General features: G+C 39.4%; 1 protein-coding gene across 1 annotated transcript; it reads left to right on the forward strand.

Moving 5' to 3' along the window:
- The first annotated feature begins 2,358 nt into the window (after positions 1-2,358).
- On the forward strand, positions 2,359-16,280 carry LOC147135213 (complement component C7-like). Its single transcript, XM_086054283.1, has 18 exons — positions 2,359-2,675; positions 2,908-2,969; positions 3,647-3,722; positions 4,013-4,154; positions 4,275-4,419; positions 5,631-5,769; positions 6,283-6,411; positions 6,542-6,785; positions 6,998-7,111; positions 7,186-7,352; positions 8,808-9,036; positions 10,592-10,763; positions 10,889-10,976; positions 11,573-11,705; positions 13,941-14,132; positions 14,723-14,819; positions 14,910-15,070; positions 15,459-16,280. The coding sequence occupies exons 1-18, from the start codon at positions 2,670-2,672 to the stop codon at positions 15,629-15,631; spliced, it is 2,469 nt and encodes an 822-aa protein (XP_085910409.1). The 5' UTR covers positions 2,359-2,669; the 3' UTR covers positions 15,632-16,280.
- Positions 16,281-16,297: the final 17 nt, after the last annotated feature.

Consider the following 16,297-nt stretch of genomic DNA (forward strand, 5'->3'; position numbering starts at 1 on the left):
TTTTAAATCGACAGAAAGTGGCAAAATAATATTTTAATATTTATGCAAATCTGCAATTGGCTGGTGACCAGTTTTATGTAGTCTGCTGGCATAGATTCCCTCTCATGTGTGACTCTAGCTGGATTTAAATAGGATATGCAAATTGTCTACTTCTAACATTCGCTCTCATCTGTCCACCTAAGAGCAGTAGAGAAAAAGTGACACACATCCCGGGCATGGTTCGCTGTCTTGACGTCAAACGCTTTCACAACATGCGCCATTTCGAGGTTTCGAATGGCACTCAGAATACATGGCCATGTGGCACAAAAGGCACTCTCAGTTAGACATTACTGTTGTTTTTCATTCATGTAGGTGAAGATAGGCTAAGCAATTCTATTTTGTTTTTGTATACCGTATACAGTATTATATTTATTTTTGGAAAAACTGCTACATTACAGCTTTCTTTTAACGATCATAGTTTAGATACAGAGTAGCAATTGGAGCAAACAATTGTCAATCATTTCCTTCTGAAACTGGATTATCATTATTCATGCGGGGATTCTAAATAGAATTGTTTCCTATTTTAGCTTTTTTGAATTTGTATTCTTATCATATTGACAAAAGCTCCATATAAAGTCACATTTTTTTCTTTGTTGAAGTTGACAAGCCTTCATTGGAGGACACAGGCATTGCAAGCCCCACACTTTTTCGACATCCAAGGCCCTATTTCCGGAAACAGGCGCATGTGCACTCGGCGTAAGTGGCGCATTTTTCTTTTTCATGCCTGGCACAATTGTAGTTTACCGTGTTTGATTTTTCAATGGGTTGAATGGTCCTAAATAGCGGTGACGAACTGTAATGTATAGTGATGACGATGACAGTTTTGGATCAACTGGAAATAATGACAGACCAATGATGATGGACGAGTGGCCCGGTTGCTGGCGAATGACAAATGACGGACCGGCAAAATTACTGACATGCCCATCTCTGCAAGATTATGGCTCCTACATGCACCTTAGTACTAAAATACCACAAGAAACAAAACTATATCCATCAGACTGTGCTAGACTTGCACTGGGAGTGAAAATAAGCCCGTACAATTTTCACACTGCCCCTCCACCTTCTTCTTTTTTAAATGACGCAGGCTGCGTCAAATGCTGTTTTTATTCAATTCCGCATGCTGCTAAAGAACAGGTGGTGGGCCATAAATGGCCCCAGAGCCATAGTTTGGTCACCCATGCACTACAATGACTTGGCAATGCCTCAGTACACAAAGCAAGGTCCTACAAGGCGGGGATCCATCCATCAATTATCGAGATCGCTTATCCTCACAAGGGTGGGATGCCGTTAGCTAAAAATTGGGATAAGCATTTCCCTAAATCAGGAGGAATGGCATGCATCCATGTTGTCCAGTAATGATCACATTCGTTGCCATTTGTTACAACGAAAAAAAAGCACAAGCTCATCCTGCCCAAAAACAAACGCTCTGACCCCCCTGTCTTTTATGACCTGTTAGTACCACTCCACCTTATCCCCACAATGAACTTTTCACTGAACAATAAATCTGTGGCCATCTCACTGAAAAAAGGTACTTGCGCATCAGTTACACATGATTAAAATGTGTTAAATCAACATGATTTTCGCAGTTTAACCTAAAAAATAATAGAATAAATTATGTCAGTTTAATACATTTTAATCATGTGCAACCGATGTAAATTCCTTTTTTCCTCCTAGTGTTTAATTGTACTATTCATAGATGTGTTCAGTACATGGATTAAATTTAGAATGAGCAAAATGAAATGAAAATAAACAAAGAAAAAATCACTTCTACAGAGCCCATCGATCACTTTTGGATGACTTATGAGAATGCTTGTCCCTCTTGTCCAACATTAGTGACCTCTGACCTCACAAATGTTTTGCTTTTGACAAACATCCAAAAGTCACATAGAAGCTTGTACAAAGTTCTCACACAAGAGTGAGAGATTATATGTTTAAAGGGGAGGGGGAAAATCCATATTCTGCTCAGTTTTAATAACTTTCTGGCCGAGTGCAGTTTGACCAAGCATCACATGATCTGCCATTTCTATTCCATAAAGTGTTAGTTTAGGTAGTACAACATTTTTTGGGGTGCATTAAGTCTTTCTTCTCAATTGTATTGTTGCTTTAATTGCTTTATGTCTGATAAATGCATACTTGTTTTTGTGTGTGTGTGTGTGTGTGCGTTTTTAATTCAACAATCTAATCAAACAGTTTATCAAATAGGATGTGTTGACCTTTGTCCTGGTCGAGCAAACTCAACTGCTGATGCCCCGAATAAACAATGATTGCGCAACAGTCCATATAATGGTGCACTCTGACAGAGTAGAATGCAACATATGCCTTGAGTCAAGATTCAACTATATTAACAGTATTGAAGTGGAAATTAAATTAATTAGTTGTTGGACACACTCAGAATGCCATTTAACAGAATTTGAAATGAAGTCATGAAAAAGAGCTTGGCAATTTTTCCTATAAACAGCTCACCGTGTGTACTCAGGCATTTGTAATGTGCTTGTTCCAATTTGATAGATGAGACTTTCGCCAGGGGGGAGATTCCAAAATATGCACTTCTGTTGAGTAAACCCTCATTGCTGGTGATATGACACTGAGGGTTGCAACGCTGGACAAAACAAGCATCTAAGGAAGACACCATGAAGGTAAAACCCCCAAAATGTAAAAATGTTGTTGTTCAACCTTGGTTATTCACTGTAGAATACGTATCAGATTCTGTTTCTTCAGCCTGATCATGTCCTTTTTAGTTCAGAGCTTACGTTAAAATACTTGAATGCTAGATGCCTAAATGAATTAAATTCACCAATATTTTCTTTCAGTACTTTTAATAGAATACAAATTAGTTAAGTAATGTGTGTTGTTGTTTTATGTTAACAGTTGGAGTTCGCTACAGCCTTTCCTTCTTTGGCTTTGCTGCTTGCATTTCTTTTTCCTGTTTGGTAAGTGATAACCTCACATGCTGGCCAACACTGTCACCATATTTAAGCATTTTTTCCCCCGTTTACACTCTATGACTCTTTACTACTGTTTTTATTTATTTGTCAACAATATTTCATTAAAGAGAAAGTCGACCCCCCCCCAAATTATGTACAATATTACTGTATGTTCTATGCAGCCCCACTAGTCGAAAATGAATACTGAATAACACTGCGTTTGTGAAATATGAGTTAAGCAGTAAAATCTACCCGTTTTTGTCCATCTCAGGGGGCGGCCACTTGCTGTCGGCTGAAAATGACAATTGCTCAGGGCTCAGGTAACAACCAATCATGGCTCAGCTTCAGAAAACAGGTGAGCCGTGACTGGTCGTTACCTGAGCTCTGAGCAACTGTGATGTCATTTTCAGCCGACAGAAAGTGGCAAAGTGACCTCCCCCTCTGATGGCAAAAAACGGTGGATTTTGCTGCTTAATTTATATTCCACAAACGCAATATTAATCAGAATGCCATGTTTAGACTAATGGAACATATTATTGTAAAGATTTTTGGGGGGTGACTTCTTTAGGTTTTTCAGCTGTTTATATAACCATTAATGTGACAATCTAGTGCTTGATACATCATTCGCATAAAAAGTATACGCGATTCCGTTTTGTTGTTTTTAATCACTGTACTTGTTTCAGCTGTCAGCAGCCAATAAACTGTAGGTGGGGGTCTTTTGGAGATTGGTCTGAATGTGATGGATGCACCAAAACAAAGGTAATCAATAGAACTGTAGCAAGTGGCGATTTAAAATCCATCAGATTCTTATAATCACTCTTTATATTCACTTACTCAGCATCCAACCAGATTCTAGCCAGTGTCCATCACTGTATTGAGACCGTATTTATTCAATATTGTACTCATTTTGTGTTTGCATGACAACCTAGACTTTTTAGGACTTGTGCTGTCTTGCCTCAAGCCTAAGGGGTGCTTATTATATACAAATTATGCAAATCATCATTGTTTTTTTTTTTTTAATGATACGTTTGTTGCTTTATATCCATTAGGTGCGCACTCGAAATGTGGAGGTGTATGCCCAATTTGGCGGTGTGCCATGTTCAGGAGAAAGTGCAGAATCTCATTCTTGTGAGACACAAAAGGGGTGTCCTCTAGAAATGGGTTGTGGGAGAAGATTCCGATGCACATCTGGTGAGCTCAAAGTATAAGCCATCAAAAGCATTTTTTACTTTTTAATCAAAACATATTTTTTTCCAATTTTGATATTCTTTAATTGTTGCCAGTATAAATTCTCAAATGTTGTCAATCAAGGTCAGTGTATTAGCCAGTCTCTGGTGTGCAATGGAGACCAGGACTGTGAAGATGGTCTGGATGAGAGAGGCTGTAATGAAGAGAACAATCAGTTTGTATGTGATCTTGACAAAACACCGCCCAACTCTGACTTGACTGGCAGAGGGTGAGTATCTCAAACTTCTTGCAAATCTTAACATTTTTGCCCTGTTTTTGTACTATTAGTTTTATTTGGCCTTCATTGTTTGTGTTGTTGGGGCGGCACGGTGGTCGACTGGTTAGCACGTCCGCCTCACAGTTCAGAGGTCGTGCGTTCGATCCCGGCTCCGGCCTCCCTTGTGTGGAGTTTGCATGTTCTCCCCGTGCCTGCGTGGGTTTTCTCCGGGTACCCCGGTTTCCTCCCACATTACAAAGACATGCATGGTAGGTTGATTGGACACTCTAAATTGCCCCTAGGTGTGATTGTGAGTGCGGTTGTTTGTTTGTCTCTGTGTGCCCTGCAATTGGCTGGCAACCAATTCAGGGTGTCCCCCGCCTACTGCCTGAAGACAGCTGGGATAGGCTCCAGCACGCCTGCGACCCTTGTGAGGAGAAGCGGTATAGATAATGGCTGGATGTTTGTGTTTATTAAATACTTAATTATAACCATATACAAGTTTTTTTTTTTTCTAAGGTTCATTTCTCTGCATGTATTATGCGCTGAGCATTTGGTTAATAACAAATAGTCAGCCAAACGTCAGTCAAACAGCCAAATAGTTTTACACCATAGTGTGTGTTCTCTACATTTCCTTTGTAAGTTTTAAGCAGATTACAGTGTAGAGTGTACTGGAGAGCAAATTGTGTGGTTTGTGTTCCCCACATCACAGGTATTGTTGTCCTTTTCTTTTCTTTTTTTCATGTTGTGGCAATTTGTATAACACCAATTATATTATTTTTTATTTTAATCTTTGCAAGGAAGAGGAGTGAATGCATAGAGCAGACATGCACATAATGCAGCGAACAAAATCTACAGACTAACGCAATGGATGCTATCATAATTATACTAACCAAGAAGGACATCATGAACATAACAGACAATTGTTTACAGTTACTTGGAAAAATAACCGTAATTGGGGGTTTATTACACCAAGTCTAAAAACAAATGTATTGTAAATTGATCAGATGGAGCAGCCAGTAAGTGATACACTTCTATTACAAACATGTTATATTGTCTTCACTAGATGAATTTTTGTTGGTTTAGTCTATGACATAAACAAGGATAACTTTTTTTTGTTTAATCAAACAAAGTAGTAATCCTTCTTTTTGTAATACATACTTTAAACATTACTATTATTATTATTATTATTATTCTGATGGGTTTGTTGTTACTATTACCAGGTATGACGTGCTTACAGGGAATCTGAGGGCAGGTGTGATCAATACGCTGAGTTTTGGAGGGCAATGCCGAAAAGTGTTCAGCGGTGACCATAAAATTTATTATCGACTACCACAGAACATTCTCAGGTACAATTTTGAGGTGAGTGAAACAGATATAAAGTAGTTTCTGCTAGCACGTGGAAGTGATGTGGAAAAAATGGGGTAAATATTATTTAAAATGTGAATTAAAAAAAAAAAAATCTAATTGGATTTTCAATTTTCTACTCTATAATATTATTAGCATTATTCATTATAATTGATACATTTAGAGTACCGGCTTTCGGTATGTTGCAATGGAATAAAACCAAAGCACCTTTGGGCCCCCCCCTTCCTCCTTGAAGAAACCGAAAATTGTAAAATAAACAATCCATACGCCATAAAAGCCAGACTTCTGGTAAGACGTTCTTGAAATATAAACATGGTTAAAAAAAATCCTCAATGCATATTCACAGTATGCTCCAAAACTTAAGTTTCTTTAGCCCAAGCAACACTCCACCATAGAGTTGCGTAGATATCAATTTTTTTCTTAAGTTATGCTGATAACAGCCTCTGAGATTGAACAGTATGTCAGATATTTTTATTTTAAGCAAAAACGTACGTTTTGTTTTTGCAGGTCAAAGTGGACAATGAGGAGAGTGATGAATCCTATGAAAGCTCTTGGTCCTACGTGCAAGATATCCAGACGAACTCTTTAGTGGGACATGACCGCCGGACCTTTCACAAAGAGCTCACTGAAACAACGGTAAAAGTGATGTTAATCTGCACCAAAAAATGATGCGTGATGATGGTGCTTGTAGCCTGTACAACACAGATAATGTATCCTGCTTTCCTCTGCCGTCATTAAATTCTCATTCTCCCTCAACATCAAACAGAATCACAGACTCATAATTCTAAAGAATAAAGTGGAATTGGCCCAGTTCCAAAATTCAGCCCCTCAGTATCTGACCTTGGCTGAAGAATTCTGGAAGGCTTTAATCTCGCTTCCATTCACATACAACTATGCAGCCTACCGTCGACTGCTGCAGATGTACGGCACACATTATCTCGCTGAAGGCTCTCTTGGAGGCGAATACCAAGGCTTGTTGGAATTAGACGGCCAGACATTTGCATCATCCAGTAAGAAACCTTTACACGTATTTGTTAGCTATTAGAAAAACAAGCTAACATTTTAGGTAAAGTGAAGGGTAACCTGAATTACGTTCTAAGTATGTGGAGTATATGGAAAATATTCTTGTGTCTAGCAAAGATGTTGTAACTTCTTTAAATTGTAATAAAATAGGACAACGTCAAGCAGTTACTGTGATCTTACTCTTGAAATTGTGTTAAAGGCGCAACACAGATAGACTACAAGCACTGCTGGAGAAAGGTTAAACGACGGCTATTCCGGAAAAAAGTAAAAATCGTCTGTGAAAATTTCTCCAAGTCTATATCGTTTGGTGAAGGTGAGTACACTGTATGTAGCGTATTAAGATGTCACTCAATTCGCCATTCTCAAGTTGTATGTTCTTCTCATCAGAGGGAGGTGTGACCAAGATGCCCATTAAGGTGAAAACATTTGGGGGCGATCCATCATTTTCAGATGTCTTGAAAGTTCTAGATCTTGAAAATCCAGAAGTAAATGGAGAGGCCTATGACAACTGGGCCTCCTCTGTCAAAGATTTTCCTGACATCATTGACAAGAAGGTATGACAGCAAGCACTATTGACTTGATTGGGATTCAAAGAAGGCATTACAAACAAGCTTACTCAGACGCTTGGATGAACCAGTGCAAGGCTTAACAGAAAATGTCCTTTAGACTCAAGCCAATAACACTATTGACTTTGACTTTGGTTAACCAAACACTACTAGAACCATTGCTTAAGTAGGTTACTATGTAATAACAATGGGCAGCAAATATAGATAGATGAGATAGATGAATGTAAAATATAAATAAAAAACATACATTTTGCATATGGTTGACATTTACCATTGTCTTTATAAAATACATGGTAAATAACACTTGATAATTTTGAGGGATCCCATTAGCTCACAAACTGTTGTCACTTCTAATTTACAAATTACAGAAACAGATTACATGCATACGTTTTCAAAACAAAACTGTAAATGGGCGAACATCATCATTAGCGATGCATTTTTACATTTAGTACTACCATGTAAATCCTTGTGTATGCATATGAGTCTAAAAGGTTGCCATGCATAAATATACAACAATACACCTGTGTACTATAATGAGATCCAATATATGAGAGCTGTATTAAAGGGTAACCCATTGTTGTTGTATTTTTGACAATTAATTAGTCATTAATTTAGCAATATCACGATTTCTGGGGTTGTAATGTCCCGCATACTCAAAAGGGGTTTCTAATTCCTAGCCATCAATCTACCTTCTTCCGCTTGTCCTGTGTCAGGTCACAGGGGCAGCAGTTTAAGCAGAAAAATCCATACCTCCCTCTACTCGCCATTTCATCCAGCTCTTCCGGGGTGATCCCAAGGTAGTCCTAGGCCAGCTGAAAGACATACTGTCTCCATATTGTCCTGGGTTTTCCCCCAAATCTCCTCCTAATGGCAGGTGACCAATTCCCTCACCACGGAGGCGACAAGTTGCCATCCAAACTAGAGGCTTGAGCTACCTCATCTGGCTCCTCACAATGCGGATGAGCCCCTGTTGGATAACTGAGCTTCTCACTCTATCTCTCGGGAGAGCCGAGACACCCTGCAGAAGAAACTAATTTCTGTCACTTGTATAAATGATCTTGTCCTTTCCCTCACTGCTCATAGCTCATGACCATAGGCTGATGGAGGTCCCAATTGCCTGATTTAGCTACATACAGTAAATGTATGTCACTCATCCTACTGTGATGCAGTGCAGTTCCTCTCCGCTGCAGACTACAATCACATTAACAATATATTTAGAATTTTATAAAACATGAACAAATAAATACTTTGACAGGTTCAGTCAAAACTGAAAGTTCTTGTTCTTGTAGAGGCTCCATTTTATTTTTACATGCTATGTTGGTACTGGTAACCGTGTACTATATACTATCGTAGCTCGTGAGGTTTGGTAGACCGAAAGAGAGTAAATTGGCTTATATACAATAGGTTGCAGTTTCATTGATGGTCTTGAAACTTGCATTCCAGTTGCGCCCTCTATATGAGCTTATAAAGGAGGTGCAGTGTGCAGGACTAAAAAGGCTTCACCTGAAAAGAGCCATTGAAGAATACCTGGCAGAAGAGCACCCATGTCACTGCCAACCCTGCCAGAAAAACGGCCAGGCGCTCCTTACTGGTTCGGAGTGTCGGTGCATCTGTCGCCCTGGGACCTCAGGACGAGCATGTGAGCATGGAGCTGTGATTGGAGAACAACCAGGTAAATGATGACACTCACAGTTTGGAAAAAAAAAAACAATTGAACAATTAAATCTCTCAGAAATACTGTAAATTCAAATGCACAATATACAGTATATCCTATTGCTTGTTTACACACCTATGCCATGTACACACAAAACAAAAAATATATATTCAACTAAATGCAGACTCAGGAGATTGATGGAAGAGATGAAGAGTTTATTGTTTACAGGTATGAACTAGAGGAGCAAGGTGACAGGCAGTAATGGTGCACACGCAAGGGTTTTTCATTGTGGACCACATCATAGTTCTGGATGCTCACAGATGGCCGGTTACTCTCCAAACCATATGATTAGGCAGTATATTCACCTCATGACATAACCAGATTAATGGGTAACTTGTTTTAAAGGGGAATATTATAAAACATTTGATTTCCAATGGTAAAGATAAAAAATGTTGCATGCTGCACAACCAAGTAAATAAAGTATACTATTGTTGTTAGCTGCCTATTTCTGAAGACGTCTGTACGCAAACCATTCTAAATTCTGCAAATTGTGGCATCACAATTCATGGATTTAGTTGGTTTGTCGTTGGCAATGTGCTGCTGCCTGTGCTAGGTAGCCCCGTGATTGAGGTGGTTGGGGTGAGTGGTGAACAGTGACTCATTTGTATGACAAATAATTGCCTCCCTTACAATAGGCTTATTTAAGTGAGGAAAGAAAAAAAGGGTCAAAAGCGTGCTTTAATTCTTCTTTCTTCATTTGGGGTTTTTGACGGAAGTCAACCCAAACATATTTTTTTCAAGAATATGTTCCCAGCAGGCCCACTAGTTGAAACACGGCATTCTAATTAATTTTGCGTTTGTGGAATATGAGAATTCAGCCCGTTATTAGCTCGCTCAGGGTTGGGGAGGGTGGGGGTGGCGGCCATTTTCTCATTTTTAGCCATCTCTGGTGGTGGCGATTTTGTCTTCTGTCGAGTGAAAATGACATCACAACTGCTCACAACGACCTATCACGGCTGACCTGTTTTCTGAATCTGAGCCGTGATTGGTCCTTGTGAGCAGCATATGGCTAAAATGAGTGGATAAACTTATTCCACAAACGCAATATTTCTGAGAATGCCCTGTTTCAACTAGTGGGCTTGCATGGAACATATTCTTGAAAAAAAAAATGATTGCGTTGACTTCCACTTTAAAACTCCTGGGAAATGTTCTGTAAAAAAATAAATAAATAAATACATTTAAAAAAGATAAACGTCTCCTTTATAATGAAAGCCAAGGAAAAAAGTGGCAAGCAGATTTTCAAACTTACAATACTTTTTAAAAGGGAGTTGGTAAAATAAATAACTGCAAATGTTCTGGACATTGGCTTTGTATTACCGTTACCATACCAACCAGGTACAGGTGTGGCTTTGTACTTAGGCCCTAAACCTGAAAAAAAAAACTGTACCTCAGCTTCTAATTCAGTTCAATTTCATTTTTACTTACGACAATACAAGACATGCCAAGTAATTTTTACACACTATCCATTTGTCTCCCAATGTCACCGTTGAGTGATAATCTCCTCTTTGCGTAGGTGTGATTCATGGTGGCTGGAGCTGCTGGTCAACCTGGAGCTCTTGTTCTGGGGGTGAAAGGTCAAGGTCCCGCACCTGCAACAACCCCAGCCCCAGCAGAGGTGGCCAGCACTGCTCAGGGGTGCCTGTAGAGCAATTGCCCTGTCAAGATGCAGACATACAGTATTTACAGTAAGGACACACACATTCAGCAATTCTGATCGGATGGAATTCCAAATTTAAAATAACAACAAATAACAATAGAATTGGTCCAGGAGGATGTTCATTTGTGTTTTCTGTCTATAACTCGTGTGCAGGATGATGGAGCCGCAGTGTTTTAGCCTGTCTGTGACTCCACCAAAGACTTGTGGACCTCCTCCAAACCTCAGAAATGGTTTCATCCAGGTGAACTTTGTATGACTAATATGCAAAACCAGGGGAGGCGCTACACCGGGGCTCGAGGGTGATTTTGCCCCATCAAAAATCTGTGTAGCCCCAGTTAAGGCCATACAGCATTTTATTTGATATTTTAAAATACATTCATACATTATTTTCTCAACCCCCCTACATATCAGTCAAGCCCCCCTTTAGCACCGTGAGAGAAAAAATCCTGGTATAAAACTGTCTTGTGTAGTCTGGATTGCACCAAATTAAAAAGGCTACAATGTTTGCTTGTAAATGTACCACTGACATTGTCTTTTGTCAATACTCAAACATGCAGTTAACTCAGTCCTTCTCTAATAGTATGCTTCATTAGAATAAAGTGTAATTGCAGAGCCACTACAGTAGGTGGTAGTGGCACTCTCATTGTCAGAGAGTGCACAAGGAATATCTCTTTACAGTGGTGTACTTACAAATGACAAATGATACTATTTATAGTTGTGGCTGAGAGATGAGCGGGTATTTTATTCTTCCTTGGTTGAGCGGAACAAAAAGTAACTGAGAAACACTGAGTTCATTGATTGTTTTAAGTTTACCTTGATTCTGTGTGTGTTTTTCAGAACCCTAGTGATTTTTATTTGGCTGGTAACACGGTGCAGTACTCTTGCATTGATGGCTATTATCTCAGTGGAAACTCTTTGGCTGAATGTACTGAAAGCCAGACCTGGAAGACTGGAGCAATAGTTTGTAAAAGTAAGTGTCTTCTCTAGTAACACACAAACAGACACGCTATGAAGCCACTTCATTAGGTACTCCTAGTATAATATAAGGCTAAATGTACAACAACCAGAGGTGGGCATTTTACTAAAATTTGCCAGTCCATTTATCTCCATCCATCTGCAGCCTGGGTACCCTTCATCTTCCGTCTATCCACCTTTTTGTCAAGCCGGATCAAATAGTAGTCGCCTATCGGCCGGTCCGTCTATCGTTTTAAATGCGCTTCTGTTAGTGACCAACTTCCCCCCAAATATGGGTTATGGTTGCATAACCTATATTTGCAATAACTGCATCAAGCCTGCGACCCATTACCTTCACCAGACTGTTGCCTTCTTCATTTGAAATGCTTTTCCAGGCCTTTACTGCAGCCTCTTTCAGTTCTTGTTTGTTTCCGAGTGTTTCTCCCTTCATGCTCCTCTTGAGGAGGTAAAATTCATACTCTTTTGGGTTAAGGTCCGGTGATTGACTTAGCAAGTCTAATACCTTCCACTTTTCCCCCAATGAAGTCCTTTGTTGTGTTGGCAGTGCGTTTTGGGTCATTATCTTGTTCCATGATGAACCTGATTAATTTGCATGCATTTTCTGTAAATTGCCGGACAAAATGGACTTTTAGATACAAGAGAAAACCTGTGGACAGAGACTAAACAGAACTTAAGAGGCTGGTTAGGGCAAGAAAGCCAAAACATTTACATCCATCCATCCATTGTCTATACCGCTTCTCCTCACAAGGGTCGCGGGGCGTGCTGGAGCCTATCCCAGCTATCTTCGGGCAGTAGGCAGGGGACACCCTGAATTGGTTGCCAGACAATTGCAGGGCACACAGAGACAAACATCCGCACTCACAATCACACCTTGGGGCAATTTAGAGAGTCCAATCAACTTACCATGCATGTTTTTGGAATGTGGGAGGAAACCGGAGTACCCGGAGAAAACCCACGCAGGCACGGGGAGAACATTCAAACTCCACACAGGGAGGCCGGGGCCGGGATCGAACCCACGACCTCTGAACTGTGAGGCGGACGTGCTAACCAGTGGACCACTGTGCCGCCTAAAACATTTACGGAATTACTTAATTTTTGTAAGGAGGAATGGGCCCGCATTCCTCAAGAATATTGTAAGAAACTTGTAGATGACTATGTGTAACGTCTGATTCAGGTTCTTTCTTTAAAAGGCATTGCTACAGTCGAAGAACTAATGTAAAGTATCTGTAAAGTTTTAAGATACTCTATCTTTGACAGACAACCAACTTTGTTACGTAAGTCATAGGGTATATGTCACAATATCGGCAAAATTGTGATATCGCAATATCAATTTGCCACGATATTGTCATTGTCATGTCACGATATTAATAGCGACAAATCTGTTTAAAAGCCCAGGTTGTTTTCCATTTGTGCAGTTCCAACACCCTCTGGTGGTTAGTTTATTAGTGCAGTTTAATTTGATGCATGTTTTGTGTTGAGAGATTTACATGCAACTGCTCATGTTTATTTCATTTGTATTTCGTGTTCTACAGAAACCATAGACAGACCCACACAACCAAATTAAACAGATTATTGCTAACATGAACAAAACTATGTTCTAACCAATAAAAGGTCACATAAATCATTCATCCTAGCAAATATTTTTCAACATCTCCATTGGCCCGCTTCAGTGTAACACAGCATTGTGAACTACATAGACCATGAGACTGCGCTGCTGAGCCAATAGGAGCGCATAATTAGCCAAGCCTATTTCTTTGTGAAGGCTGTTATTATGTACAAAAACGGAATATCGTGATGTTTTTTTTTCATATGGGCTCTTTTCTTTTGTACAATATCGTGAGCATTTATACAGTATTGTGAAGTTTTAATATATTGCCAACCTCTCCACAATGTTGTGATAATTATCGTATTGTGTGGTTAATATCGTGATATCATCATATTGTGACATTTGGATATCATGACATATACTAATAAGTTAGAAATAAAGAAATGTAGCAATAAAAAAGTAGACATCTCTAGTTTAACATCACCCAAAAAATTATTTATAAGAACTGTGAAACCTTGTGAAAATTAAAGTAGAAAGCTTTTGGCCCAGGTGTAGTAAACGTTTGACCTCAACTGTACATATAAAATTTACTGTATTTGTTACAATTACGCTAAACGGTAAGACTTTGTTTTGCAACTATGAACTACTTTAAACCACTCTTACTTTCTTCAATTCCGTTCACAGGTTCAATATGTAACATTCCCCATCTCAACAATGATGTTACAGCCACGCCCATTAAAGTGGACTATCAGATTGGAGAAAGGATATCCTTGTCCTGTCCTGATGGATTAGTGCTGACTGGTGACGTTCCAGACACCATATGTACTCCAAGTCTGCAATGGTCACCTTCTCCCACCACAGCTCACTGTAGTCAAGGTGACAGTGTTAATATACAGTATAACATTGCCTCATACATTTCATTCAAGTTCATCCAGCCACTTTCGATAGCACTTATTATTATTAGGCTCATGAGTGAGCTGCAGCATCCAAGTCCTTCAAGTTTCCAATCTTCAATTAACCTAAGGTTAGGAGTGATTCACACTCGGTAGACATGTATGTGAGTGAGAATGACTGTTTATATGTGCCTTGTGATTGACTGACCAGGCCTATCCTAGTTGGCCTTTTACCCACAGCCAACTCGGATAGGCCCACTCTCTACATGACTGTGAACAGGAAAAGCTATTGAAAATAGTGGGATGGAATATAAAGGTCTTTGAGAGCATCCAGTACTGACCTTTTACAACACTCATTTGGTAACATAAACAGTTTTTGGTAAAGTGAATCCAAATGTTTGGGTAATTATTCTATTTGATTTATCAGGTGAGCACAAACTTGAAAAAGCTCAAGTCTTGGGTGAAACCTGTCTTTGCCCTGCATTAGCCTTACTCCTTGTATTTTTATGTGATGTGATTAATTATTTAATGTTTTTTTTTAAATGCTATTTTCACTATTCCGTTCCCTCTCAGGACCCACAGCTCCTACTCCTCTTGAAGGTCTGAAGTGTAAACTCTGGGAGAATGTCGGAAAAACGGAGTGCGTGTGTAAAATGCCATTCCAATGCCCGTGGGTATTATTCGTCCGAAAGTATTCTTTGGGTTGAATTATTCAAAATCAAACTGAAATAATTTATTGGTTTCTCCATATGTTCCAAAGGACTTCTCTGGAGTTGTGTGCCAGAGTAAGCTCAAGTCAGCCTCGGATTCTTGGTGTTTGCCAGCTTGGAGCTCTGCATTGTTTAGGTCGGAGTTTTACGCTGGTCAATGATAGCGAGTGTGACTGGCCGAAAGGGACTAGCTCTGGAACAAATTGTCAGCGTGAGTCAGGAATACTTTAAAATATTGTCATTACAAAGTTTTTGTTGTTGTTGAAAAAACAAAAAGCGCACATCTTAAAATATTGGTTAAAGGTGAGAAAAAAGCTAACAGTATTTATGTACGAAAACGTAGATGCATAAATCCATTTTGTTGTAACTGTAAGAAAACTCCCCTACACAATCGTGAAGGGTTATGTAATGAATTTAAGAACACCATTTTTTTACCGACTACATTTTTCATTTGCTTAATATTGTGCCTTTGTTATGTAGAAACATAGCTGTTTTCCTCAATTCTGTAGAAAGCAACTGAAGCATGAAAATCCACAAGAATTAGGTACTCATATTTGTATAAGGTTCAAGTAATAACTATTTCCCATTTTTCTTTTTAGCTGGAAGTTGTCAATGCCAGAACGCATCAGAATGCCCAGAAGACTCGGCCCCCCTGTGTGTGACCTCAGGTGTTGGCAGTGTTGCCATGACGATGACCGAGTGCCAAGTGAGGTCCAGGAGGTGTGCTGGGGAGCAGCTCACCGTGATCAACATTGACGCATGTCCCCAATGAAGATTCCCTCTCGTTTTATTCTGTTCTTTCTTTTCTCGTTTTCGGCCTCCTCTCAAAACTCATTCTGACTCCATTTCCCAAGAAATTTATTTACAATATAAATAACCGCAGGGGGAATACAGTGTGTCTGACACACTTGTTGCACCTCCATTTTGCATAACCAAGCAGTCAATCAGGAAAAAAAAAAAATGTCTGCGTAAACAGGATAAATGGCATAAAAATGAATGCGTTTCTTCTTGCGGATGGTACAGGAAGTATTTTCTACTGCCATAGTTTCAACGTATGAAGTGTCAGTCATAAAGATGGCAAGAGTAAACTGCTTTGTAATTTACATTACGAGGTGGAAATTCAGACAAAGTCAATATGATCATTGAGGGATAAGGCTAATTAATTCAGGAGCCACAAATACATAAAATGCCTTCCCTTAAGTCATTGTTGACGTATCCTATATGCTTGCAGAATTTACAATCTGTAAGGCTGTCGATGGTCCATTTCCCTGTTATCTAACTAATAAGGCTATGATCGCTTGATCTTGAGTTTTCTGTTGCTTGGATGAATGTAAAAATGAAAAAATAAACATAAAACAACAACTCAACCTTTTGGCTTATCAACACTACTGCAAATAAAAGAGGTTTTAGTCATCGTTGCACTTGAGGTGGTGGTCAT

This window comes from Filicampus tigris, chromosome 15 (assembly GCF_054856515.1).
Source record: "Filicampus tigris isolate MCC_2025a chromosome 15, RoL_Ftig_1.0, whole genome shotgun sequence".
NCBI lineage: Eukaryota > Metazoa > Chordata > Actinopteri > Syngnathiformes > Syngnathidae > Filicampus > Filicampus tigris.

Excerpts from the sequence above, each read along its gene's own strand:
- LOC147135213 (XM_086054283.1), top strand. Across the intron at positions 6,412-6,541 it reads AAGAGCTCACTGAAACAACG|AATCACAGACTCATAATTCT; the intron begins GTAAAAGTGATG and ends AACATCAAACAG. Across the intron at positions 10,764-10,888 it reads GCAGACATACAGTATTTACA|GATGATGGAGCCGCAGTGTT; the intron begins GTAAGGACACAC and ends ACTCGTGTGCAG.